The 17,132-nt window shown below is 39.5% G+C and overlaps 1 protein-coding gene and 1 long non-coding RNA gene across 2 annotated transcripts; one reads left to right on the top strand and one right to left on the bottom strand.

Moving 5' to 3' along the window:
* Positions 1 to 6,351: 6,351 nt before the first annotated feature.
* LOC132853408 (uncharacterized) lies at positions 6,352 to 12,417 on the top strand. The gene is made up of 4 exons (XR_009649171.1): positions 6,352 to 6,544; positions 6,900 to 10,497; positions 10,739 to 10,856; positions 11,926 to 12,417. It is a non-coding gene; the product is annotated as an uncharacterized LOC132853408 (long non-coding RNA).
* A 190-nt stretch (positions 12,418 to 12,607) lies between these two features.
* Positions 12,608 to 16,191, bottom strand: pim1 (Pim-1 proto-oncogene, serine/threonine kinase). Its single transcript, XM_060881129.1, has 6 exons — positions 15,794 to 16,191; positions 15,505 to 15,611; positions 15,259 to 15,309; positions 14,773 to 15,139; positions 14,006 to 14,182; positions 12,608 to 13,916 (listed from the first exon to the last, which is right to left on the bottom strand). Exons 1-6 carry the CDS (start codon positions 15,873 to 15,875, stop codon positions 13,747 to 13,749), a joined length of 954 nt encoding a protein of 317 aa, XP_060737112.1. The 5' UTR covers positions 15,876 to 16,191; the 3' UTR covers positions 12,608 to 13,746.
* Between the last annotated feature and the right edge of the window lie 941 nt (positions 16,192 to 17,132).

Below are 17,132 nucleotides of genomic sequence, written 5' to 3'. Positions count from 1 at the left end.
AGCTGTGAGGATATCTATAATGGATGTTTAGAAGGCTGTAAGGATGTCCATAAGGCCATGAGGATGCCTATAATGTTATGAGGGTGGCTATATAGCCATGAGGATGTCTATAAGGTTATGAGGGTGGCTATAAGGCCATGGGGATGTTTAGAAGGCTGTAAAAGGCCATGGGGATGTTTAGAAGGCCACAAAGCTGTGAGGATGTCCATAAGGCCATGGGGATGTTTAGAAGGCTGTAAGGATGTCTATAAGGCCATGGGGATGCCTATAAGGTTATGAGGGTGATATAAAGCCATGAGGATGCCTATAAGGCCATGAGTATGTCTATAAAGCCACGAGGATGTCTAAAAGGCCAGGAGGATGCCTATAAAGTTATGAGGTGGCTATAAGACCATGATGATGTCTATAAGGCCTTGGGCATGTCTATAATTCCACGAGCATGTCTAAAAGGCCAGGAGGATGTCTATAAAGTTATGAGGTGGCTATAAGACCATGAGGATGTTTAGAAGGCCATGAGGATGTCTATAAGGCCTTGGGCATGTCTATAATTCCATAAGGATGTCTAAAAGACTATGAGGATGTTTAGTAGCATTGAAACCCTGACACTAGTCCTGCAGAAGCCACCTTCAGTCATCTCAGAAGGTAAGCGCTTCACAGGGATGCATTTAATCTGTACTATACCATACATCCATTGTTAGAGATGGTTTATTTACTATAAATTCCCCATATACAAATATAAATTATCTAAATTTGAGGTTACAATGTGGAATCATTGTAATCCTGGACTAGAATTAAATGTAATCCTTGACTTGACATAAACAGTGTTAAATTACTCCCTACCTGAAGACTAGACAGTTTTTTTTTTTTATATTTAATTGCATTCGTCTGTACTTATTCTTAAGACGTCATCGCTCAATCACACGTTTTTAACAATTTAACGTCTACAGTCTGTCATGTTTTTTGAGGTAGAAGGAAATTGGAGAACTTGGAGGAAACGTACATTTAGTGGAAGAAACCTGAAACTGCATACAGACCTGAGTAACGTGAGTTTAGGATGATTTAGGACGTCTCAACTGTGAGGCAGGACCTAAAGTAAATCATTTTGAATATAAACAAACGTACCAAGAAACTTGCATTCTATGAATTCCTTAAGGAACAACAGAATATTTAATTAAGTTTCATTGACATGAAACTGTGACTAATATAAAAGTCATTGTCCTCCAAATCCTCTTTTAAGGAACACACCCTTGTTCACTTTCAACTGACAATTCATTTGTTCATTCATATATCTTCAGTAACTGCTTTTATGCTAGACAGGGTATGAAGGCTGGAATACACCCTGGATTTGATGCCTAAGGGCAGTTAGGGACAAGTTTGCTTATCCAGTGCACTTTAAGCATGCGTTTTTTTTTTTTTTGGTTTGGGAGAAGAGAGGAATCTGATGGAAGCCTACACATACACACAAGGATTGAACCCCGAACCCTAAAGCTGTGAAAGAACATTCATTTGGTTTAAATAAATGATTGCACTGAGAATTGTATAATCTGGGAAAATATTCGTTTTAAATAATTAAATAACTAATTTGGTCTAATCAAAATAAAATATAAATAAATAGATAATATAAATATATATATATATATATATATATATATATATATATATATATATATATATATATATATATATATATATATAAATAATAGATATAAATAAATAGAAAATAAACAAGTGAGTATCTAGTGAGAAACATCTAAGCAGCTTGGCTTCAAAGCCTAATTTAAATGATTACAGTCATTTCATTATTTAAAATGGAGAAATCCAGGGTTAGTGGCTCAATTCGCTTTCAGCAATAACGACCAGATCACTTGACCTGCTCTTTGTTTACAAACACAAAACATGTCCTTAGGCTTGAACACGCCAAGCTTTCGGACAACCGTTGACCTCGATTCGGTGTCATTTCTGCACCGACCTCCCAATGTAAAAACTTGCTGCAATGGCACCTATGAGGACTAACAGGAAGTCACCCTGAAGATGCCCTTTGCTGCCACTAAGGCTATTTCCTGCTCTCACAACAGGACAGAACAAATCTCTTACACAAGTTTGTTTCATTATGAAATACAGATTCCTCAGATTTCGACATTTATGACCTGCGCACGGGAATGTGTGGGAAAGACATGCAAAACGTTTTAACCTTGAGCAACACCCTGGGTCATGCGTTGAAACCTACAGATGAGCTGATATCCTAGGGCAAGAAGAAACCACACCAAAATTAGGAAAATGAGGAATCAGAATGATTATGTAGTGCAATAATGAATCTAGACACATGCTGCGAGTAATTTTTAATGAGGGGACACCTGCAAGCTGTGTGTGTGTGTGTGTGTGTGCGTGTGTGTGTGTGTGTGTGTGTGTGGAGAAAGGGAAGCTAAAGCGAGTACTTGCATGTTGCATGTGCGCACATCAGTCAGGGTGGAATGAGGAAGTGAATCATGGCTTTACGGGAAAGCAGCAGGGAGGAGGAGGGGTTGATGGGAAAGCAGAAGGCCTCGATACAGGTGTGCATGTTTGTGTGTGTGGTGTTGTTCTTTATGTTCACATAATAGATGCAGAACTACAAGTTTGCAAAAAAAGAGCTCGTTATGCATGTTTAAGAAAAAAATGCAAATATTTAAAGTATTAAATAACAAATATATCACAGTCAAAAACAATATATATATATAATATTGTATTATTAATGAATTAATTATTTATTAATTTTTATTTTATATATATATATATATATATATATATATATATATATATATATATATATATATATATATATATATATATATAGGACCTGTTGTTTTTATTTCATATTTCAATGTATTATTCTAATTCAGTAATTCTGTTTTTTTTTTTTTTTCATTTTTTTAATTAATATATTTTTTTTAATTTATTGTTCGAATTCAGTAATTCTGATAAACTTATAGTTACATTATTAATTATTGTACTTTTATTACAGTGCTTCATAAAATGCATAAAACATTTTTTTTAATGTTTTACTCATTTTTGTATAAGAAAAAAACTTAACTGAACTGGTTGTTATAATAATAATAATAATAATAATAATAATAATAATAATAATAATAATAATAATAATAATAATAGGAGTATTACACAATGTGCAATATTTAGTCACTCGTATAAAAAAGCCAAATTAATCCCTAGCAAAAAACTATACTAATTAATAAATAAGCCTAAATAGTTTTAAAAGAATCCTTCATAATAACAAAGACACAAAATTCCTTAGTAATTCCTTGCAATGTATTCCTGCATGTTGGGACATGATTAAAATTCCAGTACACAGTAAACTCGTGAGTTTGGATCAGTTCTGTTGCATTGTGGGTTAATCCAACACTTTCATTTACACAGCATTTATTACAGTTTGCTGTGTTCGTTACCTCTTCATTGGTTTCACACTCCCATGGGAACAGACGCTTTGGCGGTTCTCAAGTCACACACACAGCCATGACTAACTACACTGGGAGGGGGTAAAGTGGGCGGAGCCCTTCAGACTTAAACCGCTCCTCCTAACGCTCCTTAGCTCAGACTTGACTGCTGTTTACTAAGAGATGAATCACAAGGGCTTGTCAACAGTGGTGTGTTTGCTGTTCTGGGTTGAGATATTGGCTTCCACCAATTTCCAAATGGGAAGAGTGAGAAATTGATGGGTGACTGCTTCTGTCCTCGCTGCCCTGAGAGGAAGATGACCTTTAGAGCCGATCCGTGATCGGCCACGCTTTGTTTTCGCCTGTTGGTCAGGATAAAAGAGATGCGTCTGGTTGAGGGTCAAAGCGGCTTGCAGGCCTGCATGTGGTTGAGGTAACAGATTCTGGTCCATTCACAGGCTTGATGCTTTAATCCTGGGACAAAATGAGTGTCATCCAATCACATGGGAAAGTGTATATCTTAAGAATGAGTGTTAGAACTCGTGTGTCCTACAAAGAGCCCTGAACTTAACCCCAATGAGCATCCTGAGATGAACAGGAACAGTCCAGACTTCCTCACCATCCCAACATGCTCAGGTAGCTGAATGATCACAAATCCAAACAGCCACGTTCCAACATCTAGTAAAAATCCTTTCCAGAATATTAAAGCTTATTATGGGGGAATGAATCTGGAATGGGATGTTCAGGTGTGACATTTTGGTCCATATAGTGTAAACTGTGTGGTGTGCAGTGGTGATGAAGAGCCACAGAGTCTCCACCAGAAGACATCTCTAACATATCCCAATGACAGACTTAATTAACACTACTTTTATAGTTGTGTAGGGGCACGGTGGCTTAATGGTTAGCACGTTCACCTCACACCTCCAGGGTTGGGGGTTCGATTCCCGCCTCCGCCTTGTGTGTGTGGAGTTTGCATGTTCTCCCCGTGCCTCGGGGGTTTCCTCCGGGTACTCCGGTTTCCTCCCCCGGTCCAAAGACATGCATGGTAGGTTGATTGGCATCTCTGGAAAATTGTCTGTAGTGTGTGATTGTGTGAGTGAATGAGAGTGTGTGTGTGCCCTGCGATGGGTTGGCACTCCGTCCAGGGTGTATCCTGTCTTGATGCCCGATGACGCCTGAGATAGGCACAGGCTCCCCGTGACCCGAGGTAGTTCGGATAAGCATGAATAGAAGATGAATGAATGAATGAATGAATGAAAAAAAACGGAAATTTTTGAAGGCAATGGACAACCATCCATGTTGCTTCACAGATGCCATTGCCTACCCTATAGACAAATTGTGGAATTGTAGAACAATACTTCACACTTTTTTATCAGTTTATCAGTGGATGCTATGTTATGAAACGTCCATGAAACAAGGTTCTGACTTACCTCTTAATGTACATGACAACAGCTGTTTTCCATTGTAAACTCGTCTGTCGAAACAGACACGAGGCAACATATTCATTGAAATGTTCCAAAAAAATAAAAATAAATGGTTACTTAACCCTTGTATGTTGTTCGTATTTTTGTTACTCAGTGTTCATGGGTCTGGTGAAACCGCTGCATTTTGGGGTTTTTAATTCAACACAATCAAACATTTTATGCTAAAATACTCTACAGATGTTTACTTCATCCCAATTACAAGCAAAATAAACAGCATATATGGTTAATATTTACCTTTAACTTTATTACATCACATTTTTTAATTAAAGTGCTACTCGTTTTTTTGTTGTTTTTTAATAAAATGTAATAAAAAAAGAAAATCAAATTTAATCAAGTTATGAGTGGAAAAAAATCAACAAATTTACAAGGAAGTAAAGTTTTTCAAAACTATGACCTGAGTGTTTATAATGCTTAGGAATGATTATGATGTTTATGAATATGGGTCCCACAGACCTGAACAACATACAAGGGTTAAATGTTTCTGTCGTCGAAGTAAATGGTGATACCAAACCCATTTCTGCAGTCTAAGACACCCCGAGTGCTTGTTCATCATCATTCAAAATTTGAAGGTGGCAAAATCTTCAATCACCAAAATTCTGTGTAAGGTTATCAACAGAGGGAAAAGCCAATCTCACACTGAAATTACACACTCAAAGAGTCCTAACTCATTTTATATCAGGCTTACGGTGATCACTATTCAAAAATGTATTGTATCATGGACCAGTGGTGGCTCAAATGGTTAAAGCTCTGGGTTGTTGATCGCGGTTCAAGCCCTAGCACTGACAAGCTGCCACTTTTGGGCCCTTGAGCAAGGCCCCTAAACCTCCCTGCTCCAGGGTTGCTGTATCATAGCTGCCCCTATGCTCAAACCCCAACCTCCTTAATTGGTATACAAGAAGAAAACAATTCCTCTGTGCTGTAATGTATATGTGGTGTTAATAAAGGCTTCCATACCCCAATTATATGATGCTGGTCTTTACTCTGATTTACGGAGAAGCCCAGTGTATATTGTGCAAGAAGGCACGAGACCAAAAATGAACCAACAGAACCTGTCTGCTGCTAAAGAGCCACCACTATAGAACAAGTCCCGCCCCCTGGGTCAGCAGCACATTTAACTGGTTGAATACAAGACTAGTACATAATGACTCAGCCAAAAATACTGTACTGTTTTTCTCAGAAGTGAAGAATTATTCGAAGTAAAACAAAAAAAAGCACTTTTTATACATACACTAGTGAGCTAGTGGTATTAAAACTAAAAGAGTGGTACAAGAAGCACCGAAACACAACATTTTGATTTCAGGGGCACTTTAAGGTCTGATCTGAAGTAAGCTGCGTTCCGGATGAGTGAGAGCGAGCTGACCTTTATCCTCGGTGACAGATCTGCACTCAGCTGCTGAGAACGAATTGAGTCACAGGGCTAGGAATGTTGGGAAGCCGGAGGGGGCGTGTTTGTGTGTGTGTTTTCTCACAAAGGGTCAGAACGGTGACAAGTGGAAGAGTGTGAGCAGGTAGAGACGGGAGCGAGAGCCAGGGTCAAGCACGGGATTGCATTCCAGTCCTCTTAGCATCGCACATCCCTGGAAACCTCGCAAGAGAAGCGTGGAAGCAAGTGCTGAGCTCATTCTCACGATGGTGATCACACACACACACACACACACACACACACACACACACACTAATAATAATAAATATGTAGTTCTTTTCCTAAGTACTATCCAGAGATTTTCAGTGTTTGCAACATCAAATGACTGAGTTGAGGAAATAATTAGACACAATCCATATGAATTTATTTTTCAGAATTTACATAACATGATTTTTTCTTTTTTATGTTATATAATTCATATCGATATGCAGTAGGTCACAGGTGTGAAAATAAATAATTTAAAGGTGCAGTATGTCACTAGTCTGGTCACCTGAGACATTTTTATTTGTAGCTGCATGCCAGGAAATAGGATTAACAACCATCTATCCATCTTATCCTACACAGGGGACATGGGGCTCAAGGCAGGGGACACGATGGAGAGGATCCCAGGGCACGATGGAACAATTTAGAGATTCCAATCAGCCTAAAAGGCATGTCTCTAGAGTGAGGAGAAAACCAGAGAAGCCAGAGGAAACCTCTGAAGCACAAGGAAAGGAATCAGGGAAGTGGTAGCTCAGTGGTTAGGGTACTAAGGGCTTCTGACTGGAAGGTCATGAGTTTGAATCCCAGGTCCAGAACAACTTTGGAGGCGTAAGGCATGCCAAAGATTAAGCCACCATGTAAAGTAAAATACAATGACTACTTCTTGTTCATTTACGCAAAACAGAACCTTTTACTTGGTATGTTCCTTTCAACCCAACGCACTTTCCCACTGAAACAGTAACTACAGCATGAGCTGCTCTTTCTAAACCCCACCTCCTGAACTGCCTGCAGTGTCCCTATGGTGTCCGCCTGACAAATATTTAGTACTAGCAGAATAAATTAGTGTGCACAGATGATTGGGGATCTTTTCAACACTGACTGAACAAAACAAAATAAAATAAAGGGTCTAGTGACTCTCAAATACTTTTACACATAATCAGAATACCACAGTTCCTTTATCCCGTTAATCCTATTAATGCACTTAACTAGCTACCTAGCTTACATTATCTCTATTATGTAATTTACATTACTTTAATTTACTCTTTATAAAAAAAAACAAACAAAAAAAAACCACTATGTAATAATGACCATAGAGCCATATTAATTGTACCTAAGAAATACAAAATTTATTTGTAATATTGTGGCTAAATATGTCTTTTTTTACAGCCCAGAAACAAGCCCCGCCCCCATGCTGTCCCTTTTTCTCAAAACAAACTGTATACGGGTTTTTAAACTCAAACGTGGATTAGTGTGTGTGAGTGTGTGTGTATCGTTCTGTTCGTTCTGACATTTTTATTTTATCATTTTATCCCCCATCACTTTTCTTTTCTGCTTGATATGTTCACTTTCTTTTTCTATCTCGCCTTCGCTTTTTGGTGAAGTCTTCTATTCGCCTTCTATGATTTCAAATTCACAATGAAGCAGATTTTTTATATTTTTTAACTTTTGTGCTTTTAAAAAATAAGTCTGTTCAAGATGCTTGGACATTAGTACAAACCCTGAGGCACATGACAAGAGCAATGAGTACACAAACTTCATTTTCATTCCAAACATGGTTACATGACTATACTGACACACACTCACTCTCACGCCATCAAAATGACACACACATATATACACACACACACACATATATACACACACATCCTGTATATACATGAACAATAGGCAGTGTGGCATATTAGTGACATTGCCAGCACACTTAGGCCCAGTGAGACCAATTAGCAGCCCTGCCACACACACACACACACACACACACACACACACACACGTGTGTACATGAATAAGTCAATGAGTTCACCTAATCCCAAGCACAGTATTGTTCTCAATGTGTTTGCTGCCATTCTATAAAATGACCTTAAGAAGGTCAATCGGTTCTTATCTAAAAAAGCAAGTAATCTTAGAAGCCCTTTCGTTGCATATCAGCAGCATCGTAGCTGTTCTGAGTGATGCTGTGTGTGCGTTAGAGCGTTGTTAATTATTTTTCCATGTTATGTCATGGAAACCGTAAGCCACGCTCCTATTAGGATCTGGGTTGCAGGTCAGCATGACAAAAGCAGCACCAATGGACATTCAAACCTGCTCAAAGCTCGACAAACTCATGCCAGATCCAAAACTCACAATCTTTCAGACTCAGACTTTATTACACTCAAACTCAAGGGTATTGTTCTAATCAACCACTAAAATTCTGTGTAAGGTTATTGTTGTGATTTCAGTGACTGTGACCACGACTTGGTTGATGGCACCAGATGAGTTAGGGTGTGTTTTTCAGAAACTACTGATCTCTTGTAATTTTCCCTCAAAACATTGTCTAGAACAGTGTCCAGTCTTCTCTAGAACAGAGTGTACAAGTTGTTATTCCAACCAAGCAGAAGCCACACATTTATAACATTTAACAGACTCCCTTATCCAGGGCAACTTACATTTTTGTCTCATTTTATACAATTGAGAGTTACAAGCCTTGCTCATTGGCCCAGCAGCTTGGTGGTCCTGGGATTCAAACTCACAACCTCTAAAGCAGTAGCCCAACACCTTATCCACTGAGCCTCATAACATTTTAAAAGCCAAGATCAACTGGTTGGACCAGTCCTCTGGGTTCTATTGATGAGAAAGCTCAGAGGAGACTGGTTTGATTTGACAGGAAGCATATGGTGAATAAAAGAACCACTCTTTACAGCTGTAGTGAGCAGACGAGCATCACACACAAGGATCAGTGGGCACAGGGAACGTTAGACATCCTGGATCAGACACAAGACCTCAAGATCTCAAGGCATCACGGAGGAACGGTTTAAAGTTTCCAGGGCTACTGCCATGTTTTTGGGAAGTACAGAGAACCCAGATGAAAACTACTAGGACAGGAGGAGAACATGCAAAACTCCACATGAGTCTGAAAGACAAATAACAGGACATTCTGTACCTCTGCACTCTTAAAGCTTGTTAAGTGAATCCTGCCCCTCTGCACAAACTGTCTTGAGGCAGTTACATAACAGCCATGATTCAGCAATCTGTTCACACTGTCATGGATCACAGGCATCCAACTGCACCTTGCTGCTGTTCAGCTCTTTTGTTGAAGGCCAATGGTAAACGCCCGACAGTCAATTATGGAAAATGTCCCTACGTCAACACAAATAAATCAAAACCATCAATCATCTTTCCAATTTTGAAATGTGGAGAATTATAAATATCTGCAAGGTGCACATGCACAGCCAGGAGCAAATTTTTGCTTCAGCTTTTTCTTATTTTTTTTTCTGTTTAAACTCTCTGGAAAGTGCAAGTTTTAATATCCATCTTCAGTGATTCCTTGTAATATCTACGATTACAGATAGAAAACAACCAGAAGAACCAAGCAGGAACCTACACAGTGTATTTTAACACACATACCGTCTCACATCACATCTTTCTATCAGGAACTGACCAAACATCAGCGATTTTTACATCCTGCACTCTGCTAATCCCTACATACTGAACAAAAATGTTACTTAAAATTAAATGCTCATTTATTTTTGTAACAACACTCTCACTCACTCATTTTCTACCGCTTATCCGAACTACCTCGGGTCAAGGGGAGCCTGTGCCTATCTCAGGCATCATCGGGCATCAAGGGCATCCAGGATACACCCTGGACGGAGTGCCGACCCATCGCAGGGCACACACACACTCTCATTCACTCACGCAATCACACACTACGGACAATTTTCCAGAGATGCCAATCAACCTACCATGCATGTCTTTGGACCGGGGGAGGAAACCGGAGTACCCCGAGGAAACCCCCGAGGCACGGGGAGAACATGGAAACTCCACACACACAAGGCGGGAGGCGGGAATCGAACCCCCAACCCTGGAGGTGTGAGGCGAACGTGCTAACCACTAAGCCACCGTGCCCCCCCGTGTGTCAACTTATATTGTGTATTCTGTATAGTATGTCAAGCATCACAGTTCTTGCGCAAAGGAACAAAATCAGGTACGACTGTGACTTTTGTGTACACGCCAAAGCTGCTTATCCCTTCAAAATGCTACGCTGATTACACTGAACTTTTCAATTCAATTCCATTCAATTTTATTTGTATAGTTCTTTTAACAACGGACGCTGTCTCAAAGCAGTTTTACAGAACATAATAAATATAAAAGTTTATTATACAAAACTTCAAGATTAATATTAGACTTGTATTTAAACGTGTTTGTATTTATCCCCGATGAACAAGCCTGAGGTGACTGAGGCGACTGTGGTGAGGAAAAACTCCCTTAGATGGAAGAGGAAGAAACCTTGAGAGGAACCAGACTCAAAAGTCAACCTCATCCTCATTTGGTTGACACTGAAGGGTGAGATTATAAACTGTTATAAACACCGGAGAGTGTTATAATGAATAATGTCCTTTCCACAGTCAGATACAGTCTGATAATTGCGTATCGATTAGGAAGTTGTTGTCCTCAGAGGCCACATGTGAGTTGGAACAATTATCACAAATACAAACTATACAAAAAAGCTTACACAAAGTGCAAATGCAGTGAGCAGGAAAGGAATCAGTTCAATTTTTGAGGTTTTTAAATAATTCTGATTATTTATATAATTTATTAGCCAGTACCTCAGGTTTTTTGGGATTATTGTAGCCTGACAAACTGCGGAAATCTACTTGAATTGGTGAAACTGCAATGGGAAAAACACATAAACCTGTATGTAACAACTTTCTATGAGAGCTGTACTCAGGTTCAAGACGCATTACTTTAGCTAAATGTATTTTGTAGCGATGTCACATGACACAAAATATTGCTTGGTTTTTTGTTCGGTTCTGAAATTATAAAATCGCTAAATGGTGGAAAAAGAAAAAAACAGAAATCTCCTAATTGAATAAAAACAATACTAAGTGACCATGGTCATAGTGGATCTGGAGACTATCCTAGGAACGCTCAGTGTGAAGCAGAAATCCACCCAGGATGGGAGGTCAGTGGGTTTTGCAGGACATCATAAACACATTCATTCACACCAAGAGGCAATTTATCTTGACTCTATGAATTCATCTACTTACTGGCATGTTTTTGGGAGGCTGGAGGAAACCAGAGAACTTGAAGGAAATCTAAATAGAGAACATGGACAGAAAACACACACACAATCAAACCGAGGATCTGAAAAGGCTATAAAGGTTCTGAACTCAGTAGATCTCTGTAGCAAAGATCTACTTCCAGAGATGGTTTCACTTTATTGAATGTGTTTTGAAAGTTATGAGGAAGTGTGAAGAACTAATGGAACAGGAATGAGTGGAATGATCACATGCCAGCTCCATTGACATGCAAAATATTAATGACACTGTCGTGTTTCCTTGTGATTGAATGGTTCACTTTTACTTGATTTCTAAGAGAATAATTTTGTACTGTGAATTTTTATGTTCTTTAGAGCAAGGTGAACTTGAAGAGGAACAGTGGAGAAGGCTTGGAAATTGAATTCGCCTGGCAGGAGACATGAAATTTCTACTCCGAGGGTGCAAATATTTATTGCAGGATGCGGGACGCGAAGGACACACGTTTGCTCTCGATCTCATTTACTTTCACTTCGCACTTTATCACACTTTGTTTTGTGTACCGTTCGAAACAAGATGTGCAGGGTCCCACAACATACCCCAGTGATTCTGTAGTAAAATTCTGCAGATTCTCTCTTCCTGATAGGATACTCAGTGGTAGCAGCATTAGTGATGCTATCCATGTTAACAGCTCTAACCTTATAATTAGCTTATGCCATCACCACACATCTGTAACTACTCATTATTCAGTATTTATGGACCTCGTCATTTCTATTAATCACCATTATCTTTAGACTTGCAATTTTGATACATAATGCTTTAGATAGCAGGTTGTGGTGTCAGTACAACAACTTCCTAATAACTTCATGCTTGAATACCAGACAGAAGTAAAAAGCATTTCACTGCATGTCGTACTCTCTTATGTATGTGACAAATAAAATTTGATCCTTTCACTACAGTATATAATGAGTGAATTATATTTATATATTATTGTAATTAGTATATTTTAATTGATATAAATTGGCAAGAGCCAGATAAAGAAACTCAGGACAGCCACAATTCAGCACTTAAAAAAATATTTATTGAAACTTGTGTAAAAAAATAACTCCCTAAACAATATACAATCAAATTAAATCAAATAAAAATACAAGCTGCAGTCATGCTAGAGGTGAAACTCCAAACATGTAGACGTTTGTGCGACATACACAATGACATTCCTCTAACAATGCACAGCAGACAATTAAGTTAAAAAAAAAAAAAAAAAAACTCAGTAGACATTTCAGTACTCCTTGTGTCAGACAATGGAAGTGCTTGTAAAGAATATTTACATGTATGTACACATCTGCTCAAAACAGCTCTTAAATATGTTAAAAATAGTTTTAAATAGGCTGTGGACCCTTCAGTGTGGAATGACAAACGTCGAACAAAAAAAATCGTTCTGCTATAAATAAATAAATAATTCCACTTAGATCTTGCTTTCAAGAAAAACACTGAAATAAATATTACTTACAGGCCTTGTCTTGGAATTTAGAGTCATAAGACAATTACATATTTACAATATTGACAAATGTTTGTAGTTATCTCACGTCGTAGTTGCATTGCTGTGTGCTTCTGTATCGACAAGTGGTAGTTGTGTTAAGTTTCTCAGGATATGAGAGAGAGAGAGAGAGAGAGAGAGAGAGAGAGGTGTCGGACGGTCATTCTGCACAGGTTATCTGAGGTTGTTTTGGTTACTCTCTGCATAGTGCAGATGAGATGGAAGCAAGAAAATTGTGACATCTGGATAAGGAGCAGTGGTACAGTGGCTATTACTTAATTCAAGTATTTATTTCTGACACACACAGAAGGCACTAAATGAAAGCTTGCTTCCTCCACAGTGGAGGTTTCTCAGTCCATTCACAGGCATGCCTTTAACTCTTCGGCATCGCTTGAACCGCTTCAAGTTTGCACAGGTCACGTCTCAACGCGGCGGACATCACTTCCTGGGCCGGACTCTGCTTTTGACCGAAATCGGGAGCGAGGTGGTGTCGGACATCCCAGACCTCCTGGGCTCACCCGTAGACAGCTGCCATTTGTGTTAACCAAGTGAAAAACAAGCATTTCACACTTTGAAATGTTTGTTTCCTGCGCTGCTCAGCTCGGAGGGCGGCCGTCGGCTATTAGCCAGCTGACGTAGTGTCGAGTCTCTATGTAGTGAATCACTTGCATACGGTGACCGCCTCATGGCTCAAACTGTGCAACCGGATCTCTGTGGCGTCTGTAGGTGGCGCCGGTGTGTTCTGCATCCAGGAGTGGTTGATTATGTCCTCGAAAGATGGGCGATCGGCGGGACGCAGAGACAGACACCATTTGATGAGCTGCTGGCATTCTGCCAGGAGAAAAGAGGAAAACGTGTAAGAACAAAAAGATAGTGTACATCTATTGCAAATACCGTCAAATAAAAAAATTAATATTTACCTGTCGAGATCCTTCGCCTGAAGAGCACTTGACCCCGCACGATTTCTTCATCCTGCTCAAAAGGGATGTCGCCACACACCATGTCGTACAGCAGAATCCCCAGAGACCAAACAGTTGCTGACCTGCCGTGGTACCGGTGGTATTTGATCCACTCTGGAGGGCTGTACACACGTGTACCTGCATTTGAGAAGAAGGGAAAAAAAATTTTTAATCTCAAAACCAAACAAAATTACAACGCAGTCTGAAAAAAATCCAATGCAAATTTTTTTTTGTTTTGATTGCAAAAGAGTAAACACTAGTAGTAAAAGAGGTGGGGCACGGTGCAGGAAGTGTTCTACGGCTGTGTTTACACAACACTACTACAGCACGCTAGGCCAGGTGAGCCTACGCAGTCATGTGTCGTGTGCACGAGGCGGGGCGGGAAAACCGGTTGCCATGTGACTTGTGTTTACAAACTTTGAGTTGTAGCGACGCCGCTTGTGGCCAACAGAGGGCGCATGGAAACGACTAAAAACACGAGCGTCGTTTCTTACGGAGACGCGGCTTGTCGATGTAATTGGACTTTTTTCCCATAATAAAAACGTGACTTCAGGCTCAGACCTCGTGCTAAATCCTATTTAAAAAGCTGAAGGTCACCATGGCGTTCCTCTTGCAAGATTTACAGACAAGAGTCTTCGTGCACACACTAATAATACACACAGCTTTTGCATATTGCTTAAATTTCCCGAGAAAAAAAAAAAAAGTGCATTAAATATAAACGTTCTTACCGTCGAAATCGGTGTACACGGTGTCCTTGAGTAGCGCCCCCGAGCCGAAGTCGATGAGCTTGAGCTCTCCGGTGCGCAGGTCGATGAGGATGTTCTCGTCCTTGATGTCGCGGTGCACGACGCCGCTCGCGTGGCAATGACGAACCGCCTCGAGCACCTGGCGAAAGAACCCGCGCGCGAGCTCCTCCGGCATCGCGCCCTTCTCCGTGATGAAGTCGAAAAGGTCCTTCACGGCTTCCGGTCTCTCCATAACGATGATAAAGGCATCCGGGCGCTCGTACCAGTCCAGCATTTTGATCACACCGCGAAAACCGGTGCCTACTTTCTTCAGCAGGACGATCTCCATGGGCACGCGCGCGCCGTTGGGCTGCAAATTACGTACAACATAAAAAACGTCAACACGGGAAATTCAACCGAAACAAACTCGGGGTCGGTTTGTAAAATCTTTCAAAACATTTAATCGAGGTAGCAAATGGAAATTCTTACCAATTCTCCCCATTCGGTCACGCGCTCCTTAGCCACATGCTTGATAGCAACCTGAATAATAATAATAATAATAATAAACAAAAAATTAATTAATTAATTAAAAAACAAAAACAACAACAACAAAAAAAAAAGTCAACAACCGTATTCTTAACGTCAAAATACATATATTTAAAAAAAAATACATTAAGAATTTCTTTCACATCCAAGTTCAAAATAAAACAAATAAATAAATAATAAACAACGTACCGGTGCTCCGTCGGCTATCCGCAGGCCGGTGTACACTGTACCGAACCCACCGCTTCCCAGCACCGAACCGACCTGATAAACCTTCTCAAACGGCTCCTTTTCCTTCACTAGAACCACAAAGAGCACAATAACGTGTTAAAACGGTGACATACGGTGAGAAACACGACCCAAACCCCCGGGTCTCCTTCCCTCCCTCCCCCCTTCACACAGCGCTTGTCTTTAGCTAAATGCTAATCAACATGTCCGCTGCGGCTCCCACGCGCCATAACGACACCAAACGTCCTCTAACCTTGATGCACTTGGAGCTGTATCTTCGCAGGCATGTCGACGGCCGAAATGTGCGCGAACGTGTTCAGTTTAGAGAGCAGCATCGTAAATATCCGTGTAAAGGCAGAAGAAGATCACGAAATTAGTCCCAAAGCCGTGAGAATCCGACCGAGACGAAGAACGGAGTAAAAAAAAAATCCACGTCGTCTGAGGAGGGAAAAAAAAGGCGGATTTTCGTCTCCTTTCAAAACGAGTTTTCTCCTTTCGAAAAAAAACAATCAGATTTACGAGTCGAATATAAAACCGAACGTGGTTTCAGCTTCACGGTTCGAATATAAAAACAAACAGTTCGTGATATTACTATGAAAAGAGGAAAGAAACGTGCGAGTTTTTTCCCACACACACACAAACAAACACAGACCCGGCTTTCTGAAAGCGTAAAGGCGGGGCGCGAGGTTCTTATACACGTAGTAGCGAGCGTAGGTTTGCCGTCACGGACGGCTCCGCCTACTGATGAGAGCTCGACCAATGAGAAGGAGGTTCGCTATTGTGTACGCGCGTCAATCAAATATGAAAATAGAAGACGACGTAGGCTGTGCTATAGACGACGTGGCGGGAATCAAAACGCGCCAAATCGTTCACCTCGTGGTCAGGAGACAAAACACGTTTGTGCCCCAAAACAAAAGAGTCGTGATGGCATCATTAGGTTATTTTTTTTTGTTTGTTTGTTTTTTTAATACTGGGCAAAACTTTTAGAAATTAATCTATGAGGTGTTTGAATTTAAAAATGACTATACACACACATGATGCCTAAAAGCTATGATGCCTAAAAGCTGTAATACATGAAGACAAATATATATATAAATTAAAAAAAAAAAAAACAATATATATATATATATATATATATATATATATATATATATATATATATATTTTTTTTTTTTTTTAATTTATATATATATTTGTCTTCATGTATTACAGCTTTTAGGCATCATAGATTAGGTTTAAATAATATTTTATTACAGTAGAATTTGATTATTTTCATAATTATTATAATTTGATTATTAATTTTTCAAAGAATTTGGTTGTTGCGTTTTAGAATTGCAGGATATTCGACATCCGTACTGCAGAGATGTAAAGAAAGCGATACACATTTTTAGGGAACAAATGGTACTAAAGAGTGCTAAAGAGTACTAAAGTGTACTGAAACTTTCCCTGTCAAAAAAAAAAAAAAAATCTACTTCATTGTTTATCATTTGAAAGCTTTTGAATCACCATTTGAATCATTTCTGAAATTCACTACTATATAAAATTGTATAAATAAAAGATAAAAAAAAAAGCTAACATCACACGCGTGAACC

The sequence above is a fragment of the Tachysurus vachellii genome, chromosome 11 (genome assembly GCF_030014155.1).
Source record: "Tachysurus vachellii isolate PV-2020 chromosome 11, HZAU_Pvac_v1, whole genome shotgun sequence".
NCBI classification, from domain to species: domain Eukaryota; kingdom Metazoa; phylum Chordata; class Actinopteri; order Siluriformes; family Bagridae; genus Tachysurus; species Tachysurus vachellii.
The sequence above is the reverse complement of the archived record's forward strand: the minus strand, read 5'-3'. Positions and strand labels throughout refer to the sequence as shown.

Bases quoted from the DNA above. Each gene is read 5' to 3' on its own strand.
- pim1 (XM_060881129.1), bottom strand. From the start codon at position 15,875: ATGCTGCTCTCTAAACTGAACACGTTCGCGCACATTTCGGCCGTCGAC. The intron at 15,140-15,258 runs GTAAGAATTTCC...CGTAATTTGCAG, and splicing joins TGACCGAATGGGGAGAATTG to CCCAACGGCGCGCGCGTGCC. The intron at 13,917-14,005 runs GTAAATATTAAT...TTCTCCTGGCAG, and splicing joins CAGGCGAAGGATCTCGACAG to AATGCCAGCAGCTCATCAAA.